General features: G+C 33.7%; 1 protein-coding gene across 2 annotated transcripts; it reads right to left on the bottom strand.

Annotated features, from left to right (window-relative positions):
- Nucleotides 1-19,030: 19,030 nt before the first annotated feature.
- LOC114371002 lies at nt 19,031-20,767 on the bottom strand. Of its 2 annotated transcripts, none has more exons than XM_028328413.1 (2): nt 19,858-20,767; nt 19,031-19,412 (listed from the first exon to the last, which is right to left on the bottom strand). In XM_028328413.1, the coding sequence occupies exon 1, from the start codon at nt 20,345-20,347 to the stop codon at nt 19,874-19,876; it is 474 nt and encodes a 157-aa protein (XP_028184214.1). In that variant the 5' UTR covers nt 20,348-20,767; the 3' UTR covers nt 19,031-19,412; nt 19,858-19,873. The 2 variants fall into 2 exon arrangements, with proteins under 2 accessions (XP_028184214.1, XP_028184208.1); XM_028328407.1 differs by having other exon boundaries at nt 19,863-20,766.
- Between the last annotated feature and the right edge of the window lie 321 nt (nt 20,768-21,088).

The raw sequence follows: 21,088 nt of genomic DNA on the forward strand, positions 1-21,088 counted from the left end.
CCCTTGATAATCATGTCATCAACATATAAACAGAGTATAATACAACCATGAAGAGTGGTCTAAACAAGGCAAAATCATAATCACTAGAATGAAAGTTAAGAGATGCAATGACAATGGAGAACTTCTCAAACCAAGTCCGTGGAGTTTGTTTGAGAATATAGAGAGCCTTCTTTAACTTACACACCTCCTCTAGAATATGAGAAACACCTAGAGGAGGGTACCATGTAGCTTACAAAGGAAGCAAAAAAAAAAAAGAAGAAGGAAAAGTACAAAAATAAAGAAAGAAGAAATGTTCAGATACATAAAAACAACCTTTTCTAAACCTTTCAAGACTACTCTAACAAAGATAAAAATAGTTGGAAAATATAAGTTAAATGCTCCAAGCTTGGAACAAGTGAATTGAAGCATTAGAAAACGAAAACAACTTCATGGTAGAGAACTCCAATGTACAAAATACAACACCAAATACTAAATATTCTTCTTCTAACTAACTTTAATGTTGCAGATCAGAGAAGCCAACTGAAATCCATGACATGAATGCAATCAATGTATACAAAACCATCATAAGTAATTTTTCACATAATTAAACTCCAAAAAAAAATTTGTCCACCAAGAAGGAAGGCAAGAAAATGTTACACCATCCAATAATGACAACAAAGATGCATGATGCTCAACTGACTTCCTCTGAGCAAAACAAAGAGGGATCCTCAAACTCAAATAACAATAGTGTATCAATTCGCTCTAAGTAGTAATTCTCGGAAGTCCGAGTATCGTTTCCACAGGGATTTTATTGCACTTTTATTGAATACTCTTCAATTTGTAAGTAAGAAATAAATAGTCCAAAGCAAGAATAAAAGCAAGAGTAATTTGTAAAATCAAACAATTAAGAAATCAATTAAGATGAGGATGTTAAGACCAGACAAACCTAATTGGCTTACGATGCATGAATTTATGATGTTTCATTACCAATGCAGTTGAACTTGTTCTACCCACATCTGTCAGTTTCCTTGCCCCTGATGCCTCACGATGACAAGCCTATTTCAATTACCTATCTCTCAAATGCCTTTGTGAAGACTCAATAATTAAAATGCATTCAGATTGAATTCTAGATGTTTGCTAAATGCATGGACATTGGGCCATCATTCTATACCTAGCAATGCTGACCCTATGATTCTTTTCTTTATTTGTTCTATTAGGTGTTACCCTTTTCCAAGCGTATAACCCCTAAAACTGATGCATGCATTCTTTCTTAAACCCTTATTAGGAAGTACCCTCTCCCGAGTGAATAAAACCCAAAATAAATTTAAGATGTAAATGCAAGATAAAAAGAAAAGAAATTAGAACATAAAACCTGGAAGGAATCCTCTTTGCATTGATAACTCTTGAAGTACATCATACATCGTTGGCTTTTTAGGCCTGTCAGGCCCTAACTAGGGGATTAGCCACTCATGTCCATTGAGGGCTTTACAACTGAGAGGTGAAAGAAAGAATGGATAGTAAATAAATAATATAGAGAGAAAAGGAGAGCTCAGGCTTAGAATACTAAGAGAAGTGCTTTGAGGCGAGGTGTGTGTTCCCTTTGGACTGGATCTCTATTTATAGCTGTTGAAATGGGCCTTGGGCTTCCGTGGGCGCGCTTAGTGCATTCAGATCGTGCGCTTAGCGCGTGTTGCAGGCTTAGCGTGTGCTTTTGTTGGATCGCGCGCTTAGCGCAAGATGCACGCTCAGCACATGTTGTCTATCTTTGAGCTTAACGCCTCACTAAGCGCCTGTGTTGTCTGGCCCGCTTAGCGTGTGACGCGCGTTGAGCGTGCGTACTGGGCTGGGACTGCCTCAAATTTTCTTTTTTTTTCAGTTTTTTTCTTGCTTTTTGCTTGTTATACCTCTAGGTTTCGAATCTACAGCCAAAATTCAAACTTTATCAATTCTTTATCTTTTAATTACAAATAAATGCTAAATAATTATTTTTAAGCCAAAATTTGCCTGATTTTCTATTATTATTTAGCGGTTATCAGGGATCCTCAAATTCAAATAACAATAGTGATGCTAATTAGGATGGCTCTAACATAAATGAAAATGTGAGTAGAGGAAGAGTCGATGAGTCCTCCGAAGAAGGCACGTGACACTCTGAATACCACAAACTTTGACTAGCTAGTCATTGTTTGGGAAACATAGCCAACACACACTCTCAAGCTAAAGCTTTTTCTATGCTTTTAGCTTGTAAAATACAATGTCTTGACCTAAAAGACAATTCTTGACTAGATTGAACCCAAGGGATAACAACTGCTTTATATTTCTAACATGCACCCTAAAAACTAGAAGTTGGACACCACACTTCCAACTTGGGATGAACAATACAAGTATCAAATGAAAATGAAATAAAATGAAGCATGCTAGAAATACATTGGTGAAAGATAGACAATGATTGAAAACATCTAAAGATAAATGGAATATGATTAACCATTAAGCATAAGCCACAACCTAAGGCTTAACCCTTTAACATTAGCAAATATGTTTAATCACCTCAAAGGGAAAAAGCAAACCAATGACACATGTTTAATCATCCATGGCAAAAGCTTGAGACAATGCTTAACCACTGTTAACTTATTGGGAAGTGCACCAATTTGTCTAGAATAGTAAAGTACTCGGAAGTCTGAGTGTCGAATCCACAGGGACTTTATTTGTACTTAGATTGATGCAAATCCAATTTACAAGCAATAGATAAGGAATTTAAAATAAAAGATAAAGAAAGATAAAAGATAAGATAAAGATTTAAAATAAAAGATGATAAAGATAAAAAAGTAGAAGATAAAATAGATAAGAAATTTTAATGTAAAAGATAAGAAAAATAAAAGATAAAGATGATGATAAAAAGATAAATTCAGAATGCAAATATGTTAGGGTCTAACATACCTTATTTGCCTAAGATGTATTATTTTAGATTTTTCTTTATCAATTAGGTGAATTTTTCCTACCCACATCTATTAGAATACTCGCCCCTGATGTCTCATGATGACTGTTGAAGCCTATCGGCAAGTGTATCGATTTGCATAAGTAGTATATAAAACGGTAAGATCGAGTATCGTATCCACAGATAATTTGTTTCACCTAGATTATGTATATTCAGTATGTAAACACTTTTTAACTTGGAAATAAAATAAAGATTCAACGATGGTTTAAAATTCTACAATCAACTACTCTACTATCAACTTACGAAATAAACTCAAACTGTAAAGATGCGAATAATATCAAGATAAAAGCGTCGGGGAGTTTTCTACTGAACTTTCTCTTGCCGTATAAAAGGTTTTTCTCTATTTAACGTTATTCTAGTGCTTTTTTACCAAGAAAATACTCAGACCATGATTCCTCACAAGAATGAGCCTAACTCTCTTAGCTTTTGTTCTTGATTCCTCAACAAACTTGTTTTAAAAGAGTTGCAATAAGCATGCAGTGCAAAACTTACTAGATTATTGCATTCTGTTCCTAGATACATAGGCCTTTATCTTGCTCTATCATGTTCTAAGGTTTTAAATCATTTTCCAACACTAAAAAAGTTCTAACTAAACATACAAATGGGTGATTAAGCCACAAACATGTAAAATAAATACAGATAGAAGCAAAGAACACCAGAAAATAACATTAAATAGATTGTTAGAAGTTTACATTAAGATTTTTCAGTAGACTACTCCCCAACAAAGAAGCTCTAGCCTTCCATTACAAGAAAAACTTCATACAAACAAGAAAAGGAATATTTTTTGTGAAAGAAAATGGAAAAGGGTGAAGAAGAATGTCTTCTCTCCAGCCTCTCTGCCTTCTTCTCTCTGTTTTCACATAGCAATGGATTGTCTAGACTTGGTGACCTTTGGTTTCCCACCAACTCAATGTTTTAAAGGCTCTTGGACTTCTCAGCACACGAAGGCTCGCTCAGCGACCATGTCTCGTTGAGCAAGAGTAAGTGAAAATCCGTTAAGCGAGCTTGGGCACGCTAAATGTGAGAAGTGACAAAGTCCTCGCTGGGCGGGCTGGCTGCGTGCTAAGCGCACTGATCTCTGACTTATCCTCTTCTAGGGTTTTGCATCCACTAAGCGAACTGGTTGCCTCGCTAAGTGGATGAGGCTTGCTTAGCCAATCTGCCTCGCTATGCAAGTTCATCAGCAACTTTTTACACCTTCTCTTCTTTAGCCTACAAACTGAGTGAAATTCAACATTAGATCACAAAAATAGAGTTTTTACTTTATAAATTCACACAAGAATGAAAATATTTACAATTTCTACAAAAAGAACCATAAATTAAAGGCACATCACTATTTTCTTACACATTTTCAATGCATTAAGAACTCATGAATAGAAATTAACAATGACAAACATATCTTACATATCTACCTCCCAAATGTCTTTGCAAAGACACAATAGATAAAATACATGAAGTTCTAGTTTTAGATGTTTGCTTTCATGCATGAGCATAATGCAATCACTCTATGTCTAGCAATTTTATTAAGATACCCCTTCCTTTGAGTTTTATTAGAAATTATCCTCTGTCGAATGACTAATCCCTAAAACTGATGCATATAAGACCTTTATTGTATTTCTACTAAGGATTACCTTTTGTTGAGCACCTAACCCCTAAAGATGATGCAAGGATGAATGATATATGAAATTAAAATAAGAAAGGATAATAGGAAAGAAAATACCTATTTGCATTGATAAATATGAAACATACAATACATCTTTTGGCCTTTTAGGCCTGTCAGGCCCTAACTAAGGGGGTTTATCCTATCATTGTCATGAAAGGCTTTACACTTTAGGTTCTGATGTGGATAGAATAAGGGAAATGATGGATTAATGAAGAGAAGGGGATAATGGACATAGAAAGAGGGTTTCCCCTATTAGAGATACTCAAGCTTAGGGTGTATTCATCAAATAGCTCTGAGTCTTCGGGGTGGTGTCTTTTTCTTCTACTTCCTACTTCTTTTATAGACCTAAGGTAGCTTACTTTTCACGTTGACTTCGTGTTGGCTTTCGCGCTAAGCTCGCCTTTGGGCTTCCTCGTGGGCCTTCTTCATGCTAAGCCTGAGTTTTCCCGCTTAGCAAGGGTGCGCACTAAGCCTGGATTACGCGTTAAGCAAGCTGTCCAATTTTTCTTCAAGGTTTTTTCTTTCAATTTTTGCATCAATTTTCCTCCAAAGTACTTGAAATATCCTTCTTTTAACTTATGCTAATAAAAAACTACAAAGATATTAATTTATTTATTATTTCATTAAAAATAATAGTAAAGTGAAGAAATTACAATCATTATTAGCCAAAATTGACTATCAAATTAACTCAGATTTCGCAATTATCAACCACCATGGACAGAAGCAAACATGCTTAACCTAAAAGGCAAAAGCTAACCTATGGCAAATGCTCAACCACCATAAAGGCATAAGCAACAAAGCTTATCAAGAGTAGAAGCTACACATGCACTTAAACACTTAAGACAAAAGCAAACCAATGGCAAGTACTTAACCACCATATACGCAAAACCAACAAAGCTTAATCACCAAGAGAAAAAATTACACATGATGCTTAACCACTCAAGATAGTAGCTAGAGTTTAAAATTTGAAAAATAGGTCAAAATCTTGACCCAAGGGACTAGACCAATACTAGTAATATTTGTTGCTAAAAACATCTCCAACGCCAGTTCTGTGGTGAGTTTCTTAGCGTGAAGAAACGAGTTCTTGAAGAAATTATGCATTGGAGGCAATCTACATGGAAGGAATCATTCCTTCAAAATAAAATGAGTTCCTTATATAAGAAATGAGTGCTTAACATTAAAAAACTATTATCTACCATCAACCACCTTCAATCCACCCATGTACAAAAAAGTGGAAAAATAACCGCAAGAACAAGAAAAATGAATGGATCTAGAAAAAATACAAAGGGGGAAAGGAATATTGAACAAATTTGGAAAGGTCCCATGTCATCGTCACCGACGGTGGTTGCTCGAGAGGGTGACGATGGTGGCTCAAGGACCGATAGTGGTTGTGCAAGCGAGCGATGGTGGTGGCTCGAGGGGCAACGACGATTGCGCTAGGGAGTGGGGTTGTCGTGGTTGCGAGGGAGCGACATGGGGGCTCGAGGGACAACCGTGGTTATGAAAGGGAGCCACATTGGTGGCTCAACGAGTGACAATGAAGGGTGGTTGCAAAAGAAGAAGAAGGAAAAGGAGGAAGAAGAAGAAGCCAAAGGAATAAAAAATGACAGTAGGGGACAAAATGGAAAAAGAAGAAGAAGTAATGAGAAAATGAAGGTGAGTGATTTTTTTGTTTTTGAAAGAAAAATGAAGTTGAAACGTTGGGAAGGGGAAGGGAGATTCTAGAGTTGGATGATATTTTTTGTTTTTAATGATGGTAGGTGGTGGGTGGTGAATGAAAAATAATAATTTTGTTTTTTAGAATTACTATGACTGAAATTTAATTATTTTCTTCAATTATTTATACTTATTATTTGTATACATAAAAATTGAAAAAATGAATTAATCATTTTATTTGAATAATAATTAAATTATAATAAAAAATATAAATGTGTGATTTTTTTTAAGTTTCTTGCGGTTTGTTGTATTGGAATAAAATTCTATATGTGTTTCTTATAAGTGACATGACACTATAGGGACCGCAACAAATATTGTAGGGACCACAGAAAGATGATTAAGAAATGCAAATAAGAAACATGCGTTGGAGATGCTTTACAGAGGCTATAACAAATAAAGAAATCCAAGAGAGTGAGAAAACCTATCGTCAGACTGCATCCGTTAAGTAATGATGCGGCAGAAGGAGTAACACATCATCATGTAACATCCCATTTTTTCGTAAATAAATTTAAAAATCTTTTTAGTAAAAATAAATAAATAAATAGAGCAAATAATAGGCTGAGTACCCTAGGTATAAATAGTTATGTTAAGTCAGGTGTCTCCTCTTCGCCTCATTTTCGTTTTTCTCTTTTTTTTTCCTCTCAAAACTCTCTCTTTTTCCCGCAGACCACCAAATATGTCTCAGAAAAACGACGATCTCAGACTCATTCACCGTTGGATCGTCGTGAAATTTAAGCACCAGGTTCGCAGCCCAATTCCAAGCATTCTCACCATAGGGAACTTTGATATCAAGTCTGAGCTAAGAGAAATACCCTTTGCATCGTAGTCTTTCCCTTTCCCGCAGAAACCTAGAGTTGTCTCAGTAAAACTACGATCCCGGTTTCGTTAACCGTTGGAATGTTGTGAAATTTTGATGTTTTTCGAGATCCAGTTCTGCAAACCTAAACCGTTGGGATTTTCAAAACAATGTCTGCAGAGGGAGAAATATGCATCGTATGAAGCAGTACAAAATGGAGACTTCAATCCCTTCTCTTTCTCTCTAACGTTTGGGAACTCTATCAGAGCAAGGAAAAATTGAGGAATCTCATAAAATTGCTAGAGATGCCGCTATCGCTTTCAGAAGACACGTGAGTCCGCTTAGAGGTAAGGGATGAGTTATTCACAATTGGGGGTTAGTGAGAACATGTGTAGAGATCCTTAGAGTATCAATTGGAATAAGTTTTGGAGTGTTTCTGCAATTTTTATTTTGTCCTTATAATTATATTTGTGAATTATATATGAATTATATATGTTTGATGAATCATTTGATGTCCTAATGAGAAATTGTTGTGAAATTAATGTATTCTTGTGTTGAGTGTGAACCCTTAAAAAAATTGAGCTCTTTTTATTAACGTGAATTATTTTCAAAATAGTATTATTTTTAATGACTTATTTTATATGAATTATTATCTTATTCTATATTTTTCCGCAATGATGATCAACATGTTGTGTGTATATATTTATTGTAATACTAAAATAATAAATTAAATAAAGTTGTAAGGTTAATGCCTAGTGGTAATTTCTTTTGATGTAACATTAAATTAATTATTATAAAACTCTTTTGATTAAAAATAATGTAGCTTGATTTACTATATATATATATATATATATATATATATATATATATATATATGTTTTGTGTCATGCAAATATGATTATTGTGTGATGTGCATATGAGTTATGAGATGTTAAATTGTGGGAATAATATTTGGTTGCAAATAAGTGTGTGTTTAACACTTATGTGAGAATGATTACGTTGTGAGCTGTGAATTGTATAATAACCCAACCAGTGTTGATATTAAAAAAAGTGTTGATGCGCAGTGTTAAAGAGAAATTGCAGGTTTCCTATTTAGGAACCAGTTTTAAATTGTAGCGCAATGTGTCAAACGTGTTTGAAAACACGAGTGTGAGATTGTGGGTATTATATAATTCATGAGCAGTGTCTATGAATGAAATATGTGAAGAATTATGGAATAACATGTTGCTTTGAGATTATAGTATTGTTATTGAGATTATAGTATTGTTATTGAGATTATACCATTGTGATTAAGATCAAGTGTATATGATAAACTGAGTATGTACGTGATTGAGATGTTGTGTGCATTGAGTTATGAACTATGAATTGTACAATCACACGACTATAAGTTCCTTTAAGGGCGACGAGTTAATGCTAAGTCCCTTTTAGGGAGACGAGTTAATGTTAAGCCCCTTTTAGGGCGATGAGTTAATATTAAGTCCCTTTAAGGGTGACGAGTTAATGCTAAGACCCTTAAAGGGCGACGAGTTAAAACTATTTTGAGAATAATTGAGGAGTCATGTGTTTTGTACAGTTCATAGATAGAGTCTGTATGTTAAAATGATTTTAGGAGTTGGACCTGAATCAGGAGGGAGAGGCCCTGACGGACCCTTCGGAGTGTAGGCCTTGGGGGGTCACCAGGTTTGAGTGCTCCTTTAAGCCTATGCTGATCCCATATGGTTGGAGCATTCTCGCAAAACATCGTGACCCTGACTGGTCTCCTTATGATCTTACTTAGTGAGAGTGACCTGACAAATCCATTGTGTGGTGTGTCTTGTTATGTACTCCTAAGCACCCCTGGATGGTTTTTCACTGACATGGTATCACATTGCATATAGGATTGAGTTTTAGCATAACTGTTGCATACGCTTGCAAATTGTTTATTATGAAATTGATGTGTTATTATGTCTTGATCAGAGTGTGTGATTCTTGTGTAATGTGATTGATGATTGAAGATTGAAAGGTGAATTTTGAATGACAAAGTGGTGGAATTATGTGAGTTATATTTAAGTAAGTTTTATTTTGTTTATATGATATGTGTATCTAGTTGTCTTGCTTCTCTATTAGTTAGGAATGTGATAACTCACTCCCTGTGTGTTATATGTGTTTGGATCCTGTGATGATCTTGAATTTTGTGTTCGGGGGAGCAGATAACTAGGTGAATCGCTTTAAGGAACCTTATGCTGAAGGACGTTGGGACACAATGCTCTAATGGGATGTGACAGTGGGACATAAGTTTTTATATTAATTGCATGATGTTAGTTTATTTTATTTTATCTCACTGATTTAACAAAATATTTTTATAAATTTTGACGGCCTTATTTTGAGCCGAATATGTTTTAATAAGTTTTAATTGATAATAGTGAAGTTAATGTAAACCTTTTACCCGTATGAATTTGGTTACCGATATTTTTATATATTTTGTTTATTTATATATATGTCGGGGTAGAGGGTGTCACACATCACGCCTAGTCACTAGCCATGTAAGAACAAACCTCCACGCCATTAATTTTTGTTTTTAAATATTCAAAAAATGAAATTTAAATCAAGCTAGGTTACTTTTTTCGTTTTTGAAAACGTTTGGTTGCTGCAAATTTGGAACCCTATAGGATGCATTTGGGATTTTGGAACCCTAAGGCTAAATTTCAAACTCTAACAGAGGCTATTCGGTTGATGGGTGAAAGGATGAATGGAAAGGGTGGATCATCATCATTGTCGTCATCATCTCTTGCAATGGTTAAGTTCAAATGTGACTTATCCGCTATTATGTTCACGTCGCGTAGTGTGAACCATCCGAGGAAAAGGTTTTGAAGATGCTCACACTAGAATGTAAGCAAATGCAGATTGTGTTTTGTTTTGGATTTTACTCTCTTTAATTGGTATTGTATTGTAGGAATCCAGTTCTTGCATATTTTTTCCATGGGTTGATGATACTAAGGCTGCTAATAATGTGTCCGCAGAAGGGAGTGAGTTGGTCCGATATGTTCATGAAAATGAAGAGCTGAAGCTTAAACTTGCTTCATTAATGGAGGAAGCTAAAGTAAATGTAGAAGAAATAGCAAATTTGAGAAAAAAAAATTGTTGCACAAGAAGAAGAATGTTGTGCATCCTCAGCTGAAGTTGTGCACTTGAAGAGTAAAATTGGAAGGAAAAAGAAAAAAGTTGTTGTTGAAAGGAATAAAGTGAATATGTTAGGTTTTGTAGTTGTAGTTCTTTGGGTATTCATTTCTTTACTAAGCATTGTAATTGCAATGAATATTGGTGGTCATAGAAGGAACTGAGTTATAGCTGAAGTTGTTCATTTCTTTGGGTAGTTGTCTTATTAAATTTGGTAGGTTGGTAGGTTGACATGTAAATCTTGGAAAGTAATTATGTTGCATTTGATGTAGTTGGATGTTTCTAACGAAATTAGTTTGTGATGTGTTAATGTCTTCTTTTGTACTAGCTTAATAAGCCAAGGTCAGGTTTTAGGTAGTTTATTGGAACCAAAATGAATTTGAGGTATTAATATGAAAAAGAATTTGAGCAATTTATACGAAAATTGTTTGTTTCACATGTACTTTTTTGGAATAGAAAAACAAAATTAGGTATCAAAATGAACATTTTTCAATTTACAAGTACTTCGATGTTAAAAAATTTAATTTGGGTTAGTAAAATGAATATTTGTTAATTTGCAGTAAAATGAAGATTTCATTCATGTAACACTTGAGTTTGTTACTGTGTAGTTCAACATTTGTGGTAGTATAAATATAACAAAAGAGATATCAATATATTGATAAGTGAGAATTTTTTTATATAAGCAACATGGTCCCAAAAGGCCTAAAATAGTAGTTAATGTGCCCATTGTCTAGAACAAATACACAAGAGGAGCAGTAAACTATGCTCATGATTTCCTACACCCCACTACAAAAAGTAAAAAATGAAGCAAGCAAGATTCCTACACCCAACTGCAAAAAGTATTTCACATAGCTTTTTTTTTGTCAATTTCTATCTTTAACTGATGCGCCTAGTTTGGTCTGAGTGTCAGCAAGTCCACTTCCCAGCTTAATGTTCCTGTCAGCAGTTGTTAGTTGACGACCTTTAATTTTTTTGCTTGTTGGAGCCTTGGTTGTTGTTGGTGTCTTGCGTTTAGGAACAAGTTTTTGTACTTTTTCATTTAAAGTAGTGTTGTGCCCACAGTGCCCCTATAAAATTGAAATTTGTGAGATTATGCAGTCAGTAAATAATTAATGCAGTTAATACAAAAATAAAATAATGAGTATCGTTGTGTGCCTATTTCTAAATTGTAAGGAAGCCACTGCATGTTTTCAAGGCATTTCAACCAATCCCCAGAAGTTACATGGACAACTCTGTTTGTTTATATGAATTATAAATTTCTCACCAGAATGAAGATGAGTAACTTTGAAATCTCCATCTATTCCCCAAGCAACTACCCACTTCCCAGACTTTTCAACCTCCCAGTCCAACCTTTTCAGGGGCTTAGGCATCACCTCACCTTTGTAATTTTTTAATTTGTCTCTAAGGGTTACAAATCTATTCATGAGGTACATTCTAATCCACTCACAAATAGTTATGACAGGCTTATCCCTAGCTACTAGTATTGTACTATTAAACAACTCACTGAGATTGTTCATCAAAATATCGCACTTTGGGTAATGTGAGAATGCATACTTACACCATGTTTTCATGTCTAGGTTATACAATCAAAGATATATAGCTTCATTGATATCCTTAATCTTTTGCATTTTGTGTTTCCACAAATGTTCATAAGTAGCTTTAGCAGCCCCCATCATCAGATCTTTCATCATTATCCCACCACCAATTTTTTTTCTTAAAATTGTTGTAAAGATGTTGCAAGTAGAACCCATGCTCTATCGAGGTCAAAAATTTCAGAAAAACTTGTTGTAATCCCTGCAAATAAATTAACTTATGAAAATAATCCAAAAACTTGTTGCAAAATGATAAAGTACAATCCAAGTGTATAATTTTTTTACCTTTTGTTGATCACTAATGAACACCCATTTGTTGGTTTCAACACTACCAATATCTTCAAACAACAAATTCAAAAACCATCTCCATGTTTCCTGGGTCTCTGTTTCTACAACAGCAAAAGCAATAGGCATGTACTGGTCATTGGGATCTTTATCAACAACAATCAATAGTTGTCCTCCAAACTTTGATTTCAGATGACATCCATCTACATTAATCAAGGGTCTGCAGTCCTTTTTGAAAGCAGTTTTTGGACCTTCTAAGCAAATATAGAAATTACCAAATCTTGGTAGTACATCTTTTATAATACCCTACCACAAGTGTGTTTAGGATGTAAGGTATTAAGCCTATATGTGTCAGTCTGACCTACCTTACTGACATATACTAGATACTTAGCGCAATGCTTACACCTTGCTCTTGCTCGTAATCAAAGAAGCAAACTCCAATCCCAACCTCCATTTAAATTCCTTGCAAAGCAACTCGTTATTGAATCTTTCATACTTTTTCTTGAAAACATCTTCATCTGAATCATAATTGCTCAACTGTTCACTAACATACTCATCTTCAATATCATCTTTAGGCAAACTGAGTGACACCAAAAAACTACCACTGACATTCAAAAAGTTATGTTCAACCCTCTTACCCCTACCACCAGGCTTGTTTCCTCCACCAGTACCATTGTTACCCCTAGTAGCAACCTGCTTACCCCTACCAATAGGCTTTTTACCTCCACCAGTAGTCTTTTTACCTCAACCAACAACCTTCTTGCCATCAACATCTTTGTTCATCTACCTGAAATGTGCATCACTCCGCACTTCACTTGGCAGGTTTAATCTTTCATCTAGGCTAAAGTAATCATCAGATACTTCAATTAATTCAACACATACATGTTGGCTGTTATGTGTAACATCCCATTTTTTGTGAATTAATTTAAAAAGGTTTTTCATTTAAAATAAATAGAGTTTTAGAAGAAAAAATGATGAGGTTTTTGTAATTAAATAAATAAGAAAAAATAACTTTATTAAAATAATGGTTTGAAGGAAAATAAAAAGGATATTTGATTCATTCATTTGATAGGAAATAAAATAGAGTATTTGTTTATAAAATAATAAAAATAGAAAAAAAAATAGGTTAAGAGTACCTAGCTATAAATAGAGACATGTTAGGTCTAGGTCACTTTTTAGACTGACAGTAGTCTTTGCGGTTTCTCTTTCTCTCGGTTTCGTTTTCTCTTCTCTCCTCCTAAAACCCTCTCGTTTTCCTGCATACACTCAAATTTATCTCAGTAAAATGACGATCTCAGACTCGTTAACCATTGGATCATTGTGAAATTTGAGCACCAGGTTCTAACCTCATTTTCGAATAATTTCACCACTGGAATTTGGGAAAAAATGTCGGAGCTAAGAGAAACTCTCTTCGTATTGTAGCTTTCTCTTTTCTAGCAGAGACCATAAGCCTGTCCTAGTAAAACTACGATCCTGAACTCTTTAACCGTTGGATCATTGTTAAAGTTGGACACCAGGTTTGAAATTCATTTCTGCATATCTTCACCGCTGGAATTTGCAACTAATGTCTGGGGAGGTAGAAACACTTATTGCACGCAGACACTGGAATGAAGACTTCAATCTCTTCTCCTTCTCTCTAATGTTTGAAAACCTTATCAGAGCAACCAGAGAAAAAACTTGAGGAATCTTAAGAAACTGTTAGACATGCCTCTACCGCTGTCAAAATATACATATGAGTCCGCTTAGAGGTAAGTGATGAGTTATTCACAATCGGGGACTAGTGAGAACCTATGTAGGGATACTTAGAGTATCAATTGAAATGAGTTTTTGGATTGTTTCTGCAAATTTTGATTCTATCTTTACAATTATAACTGTAAATTATATACGTTTGACGAACCAATTGATGTTCCAATGAGAAATTGCTGTGAAATTGATGTGTTCTTGTATTGAGTGTGAACCTTAAAAATTGAGTTCTTTTTATTAACGTGAATTATGCTCTAAATAATATTCTTTTTAGTGACTTATTTTATACAAAATTATTATTTTGTTCTATTTTTTCCCATGATAATGATCAACATGTTGTGGGTGTGTGTGTGTGTATATATATATATTGTGATACTAAAATAATAAATTAAAGAAAGTTGTAAGGTTAATGCCTAGTAGTAATTTATTTTGATGTAATCTTAAATTAATTGTTGTAGAAACTTTTTTGATGAAAAATAATGTAGTTTGATTTACTATATATATGTATGTTTTGTGTCAGGCAAATATTATTATTGTGTGATGTGTATATGAGTTATGAGGCGTGATAAATTATTATAATGAGATTATAATATTGTTATGGATATTGAGTGGTGAAAAGTTGAATGTGCCAATTGAAGAGATACATGCAAACATGAGATGGTTGATTGTGACATAATGAGATGTGAAATTGTGAACATGAGTTTTAGTTATGAATAAGTGTGTGGTTAACACTTGATGTGACATTACTTGTGTTGTGAGCTGTGAATTATACAATAATCCGACCAATGTTTATATTGAGAAAAGTGTTTATGCGTAGTGTTAAAGAGAAAGTGTAGATTCCTAGTTAGGATCCAGTGTTAAATTGTAGCGCAATGTGTTAAACGTGTTTGAAACTCGAGTGTGAGGTCATGGGTATTGTACAATTCATGAATAATGTTTGCTTGCAAAAATTGTTTTAGGGGTTGGACCTGAATCAAGAAGGTGAGACCCTAATGGATTCTTCAGAGTCTAGGCCTTGGGGGTAAAGACACTAGAATTGAGTGCTCCTTTAAGCCCATGTTGATCCCATATGGTTAGAGCATTCTCGCAAAACGGAGTGACCTTGACTGGTCACCTTATGATTTTACTTAGAAAGAGTGATCTGACATACCTATTGTGTGATATGTCTTGTTATGTACTCCTAAGCGCCCTAGGGTATTTTTCACTAACATGGTATCATATTGCATGTAAGAGGCTTGAGTCTTAATATAATTGTTGCATAACACTTGCTAATTGTTTATTATGAAATTGATGAGTGTTATTGCATCTTGACTCGAGTGTGTGATTCATGTGTAATGTGATTAGTGATTGAAAAATGTATTTTAAAGATAAAGTGGTGAAGTGACATGGGTTGTATTAAGTTGAGTTATGTTATAAATATTTTTATACTTTATTTTGATTACGTCTTGTATATTTGTTTTGTGTGATAACTCACTCCCTGTGTGCTATTTGTGTTTGGATCCTGTAATGATCTCAAACCTTGTGTTCATGGGAGCAGAAAAATTGTCATCCACAATCCCCTCATTACCACTAGCACATTTCACAAACAACTCCACCTCACAATTGTTAGCAATCGCATAATTAGACAACTCCAATGCATGATTGTCTATGGTCATCTCCTTATAATCACCATCACCACCTTTCCACCATAGCCTTATTGGTTGATCACCATATCCAAAGTCTTCTTTTAAAATCCCAATTGCTTCAAAGAATGACCACTTGTCAACATCTATATCAATGACACTTACATAATTGCTAGTCCCAACATATTGCATCACATGGTCTCTTTGAAAGAAACCACCGTGATGCAATTTTAATTTGAAACTCATGCCTGCAACACATATAGAAACAATGTTTTAACTCCAAATAGTTTAAGGGCATAAAAGATGTTTTAACAATGTTTTAAACACACACACACACACATGAATTTTAATTATACAATTTGTACCCAATTATGCCATTAATTAGACCCTTATTGAAAACTAATCAACCTTAATCAAACCCGATTAAATCATAAACCAACCCTACACAAAACCCAAAATCATTTGATACACGAACCATCAAAACCCCCAAAAAAACCCAAATACAAATTTAAAAAATTTTCGACTTCACAAAATAGGGACCACTGCAACCAGGTCATGGGAGACAAGGGGACCACTACCAAAGAAAAAGAAAATAAACAAAACAATAAAATAACATTACCTGGTACAGTTCAAAGGTACCTCCTATCTTGTTTTCGAAGATAACAAGGACCACTAAACAAGAGGAATGCCACAACATGTACACGTGAACAAAGATGAAGATGAAGTCATGTTTGTGAAGAAAGCCACTAACCAAGGGACCACTAAGATGAAGTCATAAAATACATGAAGTCACTACCTCGATAACACTCGCAATCAGCCATTGAAGAAAGAAAATACCATTGCTGAGAAGATGAAGTCCCGTTTGTGAGGTATGAACAATTTCCAAAATAATAGAAAGCCCAATTTGATTTAAATCTCATTTTTTAAATATTTAAAAGCAAAAATTAATGACGTGGAGGCCTGTGCTTATATGGTTAGTGACTAAGCGTGATGACATGATATTTCATCTGTTACGTAACTACTTAATGGATGCAACCTGACGACAAGTACTAAAATAAAACACAAATTTTTTTCAAGTATTTAGGAGAAAAATGAATGTTAGGTAGTTTTTTTGAAAACAAACTATATTTCAGGTATGAAAAAATTTAAATAAGCCCATTTTTTTTATAAATATAAACACTTGAGACCCTATTGATAAATAAGCTTATTCTAATAAAGATAAAACTAACTTATATTCTAACAATGTCGTATTAATCATTTGACATTTATCAACTAATCTTATTAAACACTTTTAATAGTTAAATAATCTAAAGTTTTTAGTTAACATCCAACTTTTGAACTCTTAACTTATAAGTTTTCAAGTAACTTATAAGTTAGTTTTACCAAACATAGAACATGTATACAAAATTTAGCAAACCATATTAAATTTTGTGATTTGTAATTTTCACAGTAAATATTTGCAATGTTCTTAAACAGAAATAGTCATGCTGCATTTAATTAAAAGAAAATTTATCACATAATATAAAATGGAATAGTAAATATATATTGTTACAATTTCTAGTGATATGAGAACCAAAATCCACTTTGACAAAAAATACTGCCAATATCCCTTCTCTAGTTCTCTTAACGAGAGGCTCAGTGGATGTTAGCGTATTCTGTCTTCCTATCCCTATCCTCTGCAGTTGTCGTTTGGTACGTATGTTTGCTCTAGTTGCTTTCAATGATGTTTATATCTTTTAGTAATTACTTTTTCTATTTTAGTTGCACTTTCTTCAATGAACTCGTTATACACTTTTAATTTATTTTATTTTTAGTGAAAAAATTGCCGCTTCATGATTTTTTTTTTTAAAATATATATAATGATAACGTTAAAGATCAAGCTTTAAAACTTTATCCATCTACTCCAAACTCTCACGAGTGAGCTGACCCTAGTGAGTTATTGGCTGCTCCAAAAATAACTTGCGTGCTACTTTTTTTTTTTTTAAAAAAAAAAAAGATAAGAGAGAGCCTACCCAAAGCACTCTGTTTTGGTTTGGTGAGTCCAAAACATGTGAATTTTTTTAATAATGGAACATGCAATAAATCACAACAATACACTGCATCACATGATTAAAAAAAATGTTATTCTGACTAAATATTAAATAAATCTTAATTTCATGTTTTAGATTATCATCTAAAATAAGTTGAGTTTTATGATTATACAGTGTAAAATTATATTCTTATTTAATCACCAATCATCTTATATGTATAATTTTTAAGATAATTATTAAAAATTAATAAATTTATCATACATAATGATTTATGGTTAGATGATTATGTAAAATTAGTTCATAATTTTTTTCTCTAACTTGATTAACTATTATATATTATAATAATTATCTTAAAGATTATATCAATGTTAATTTCTAATTGGTCGATAATGTAAAATCTTTTAACCCATATATGTATATATAACATGACTTCTATGAGAATACTGTCTTGTGTGAAAACACGATAACAATTAATAACAATCATCAGATGAAGATTAAAAATAATAAATGATTGAGATTAAAATATTTAAAATTTAAAATTAAAACTTAATGCATCATCCAATCTCTAAAAGATTAACCAAATAACAAATAAATCTAAAAATATTTCAATTATTACCCTCTAAAATATTTCAATTAACCTATCATCATCATGATAGTTGCCACTTTCATAATCGTCGTCGTCACCACCATCATCAATTACCACTACCATTATCCTCAACGACCACCACCACCATCCTCAATTGTCACCACCGTTGTTGTCATGACCTTCATCATCATCACTACCACCACCATGACTATCGTTACAGCTACTACCATAATTTTCGTTGTCATTACCACCACCTTCATCAACTGTCGCCGCCACCACTGTCATGACTGTTGTCGTTGTCACTACCTCTGCTACCACCGCTGACAACGATGGTGGCGGTGGTAGCAACGTCGACAATGGTCATGCTGACGGAGATAGTGACAGTCATGGTAATGGATTAACGATAATTGAAATATTTTAAGAGGTGATTTGTTTGATGAATTTTTTAAAAATTTAATGGTCATATTAGATTGTAATTTTAAGTTTTAAATATTTTAATGTCAATCGTCTATTATTTTTAATCATAATCTAATGATTGTTAATAATTATTTTCGCTAGAGTCGTATTCTCTCTCTCTATATATATATATATGGGGTTTTTATGTGACACTCAACTAATTTCTCTGGTGTTAGAAATGCTTCACTTTGAGATAAAAACAAAATAGTACTCTATTTGTGATTTTATGCTTAGACAAGAATCAAATCCTAAACCAGCTTAGAATTACTTACACTAACAATTTTTGGTATTTATGAGTTATGACCTAATTCATTCATATTGATATAGGACTTCATATTTCTGCACATAAAGTTCCAACACTTTTATCATTATCCGATTGTAGTAAAGAAGGAAGAGAAGACCAGTCTGCACCCATAAAAACATTAAATGTACATTGATTTAACAACCATTCTACTTCCAACTACATTGTGTTTTTGCCGTCTATCTTGAATGACCTGCCAGGCAATTACATTACAGTACAGTTTTAAAATAAACATTTGATTGCCTCTTCTTATTATGTTCGATACTTAAATATGATTCTAGTAACTACTATTTTGGATCTGGCAAATTTTTACCATATTTTCTATTTTTATTTCACATAAGCCTTACAATTTTCTTCTCCAAGCTTCACTGGCTTGTACACTAGTTCACATTGCATGATTGGTCGGTGAGTCTCCTTTGGTGGTAGAAGAAAACTTTGGTTTGAGTACACTCCCTTCTCCATATTTCCAAGTTGAAAAATTCAGCTATTATGTACCTATCCCAAAAAAACCAAAAAATCATCTTTAAGAAAGTTTGTGTCAATTAAACAGAAGCATATAATTTATAAAAGACTATATAAAATGATGCCAAAAATTGGAATTTTTTTGCCATTGGAAATGAAAATAGTAGAGAGTATAAGCAACTCTTTGATTTCCAGTTCAGGTGGCAAAACTGATTGCTGAGTTGTGAGTGTGGTAACAATCCTTACAAAGGAAAAGAGTTGCTAAACTTCTCACTTATTGCAGTGATAATAGCACATATTCATACTTTGGTCAATGAAACAATATTCCCTAGCATAAGGATACGCCACCCTACCCCTTTTATTTTAAATTAAACTTCGAAACTCTTAACAGATGTATCACTTTATTTTTTAGTTATCTCTAGTGTTTTTATATTATATGAACTTTGCTAATTTGACCCTCTATGAACAGAAAAAATACCTTACCTGGCTCCTCCTTAAGCATGACTAGCAGCACTATCTGCCACAAGCAGTGAGGCTTCTTCTTTCTCACCAACAATTCCTTCATATCTTGTCTTTCTTACCTGTTTGGTGGTTCTCTTGGTCAAGCGAATCTTGTCATTATCATTTTCCGTATGCTCAGTGAAATCCAAGCCTCCATGACTTCCCTCACTGTTTATGCGCACAAGGTGAAGGTGACTTGGACCAGAAGCAGCATCAGAAGCCATGGAATCATCACTCTCTTCATCTGTATCTCTGTTGAAGTCATCATTGTTCTCTCTTTTGTTGTCATCATCATAAATGCTTCTATGAGAATTCTTGTAATTGTTGCCATAGTCTTCAAAATCTACACTGTGCTCATCATCACCATTGGACTGTTCATTGTAGATAGGAGATCCAATATATGTGGTCCATCCAGACTCAGTGCCATTGAATTCCACTTCTGATGCTAAATCTTGTGAAGGATCCATTGTGAGGCTTTTTGGCACAACAAGGAAAAGCTTAGAAAGAACAAAGGAAGCAGCAACAAATTTGGAACTTGTGTTTTGCTTTCTATTCTCAGCTGAAATTCCACTAATATTTTTATAACTTCTCACCCTTCTTCCAATGCTAACATTCAGTTTTACAGATAGGACAAAAGGCCTATCTCAACAGTGCAGGTTCAACCCTCATTATTGAATTGCCAGTGTACCTTATGGTTACCTGGCTATTCTATCTCCATGACTCCATTGATCCAATCACTAGAAGACAAGGTTTTTTGGTAGGAATACAATAAAAGTAGAACTAGAAAGATTGCACTCAATCTAAAACAGAGAAAATTTAGGGTATCTTTGTTGGTGTGTTCAATTAACCTTGGCTGAATGTAGTCAACCTTTACTTATATCTGTACAATCTTCCATCAATAGAATAGAGGGTAGCTTTTATTAGGAAAATGATACATGAACAAACATACTTCTATTGTTTGTACATTCCTTGCATTTTTCAACTTTAAAATCTCTATCATATATACCATCAAAAGGAGTTATTATTTACAAGTGATAAAAAAAAGCGATCACATAAAAAAATTAAATAAAAAAGGGTCCAACTTAATACTATATGAGGAATGTGTGTTACTTAATAGTGTCTGCACATATATCACAACTTCTTTCCTCTTATTAAGGTTGAGAATAGTTGAGGAGTGCCCACATAATTTGTTAATTTAAACACATAAC

Source organism: Glycine soja, chromosome 2 (assembly GCF_004193775.1).
Source record: "Glycine soja cultivar W05 chromosome 2, ASM419377v2, whole genome shotgun sequence".
Classification (NCBI taxonomy): domain Eukaryota; kingdom Viridiplantae; phylum Streptophyta; class Magnoliopsida; order Fabales; family Fabaceae; genus Glycine; species Glycine soja.

Coding starts and splice junctions, on each gene's coding strand:
- LOC114371002 (XM_028328413.1), bottom strand. CDS start 20,347: ATGGATCCTTCACAAGATTTAGCATCAGAAGTGGAATTCAATGGCACT.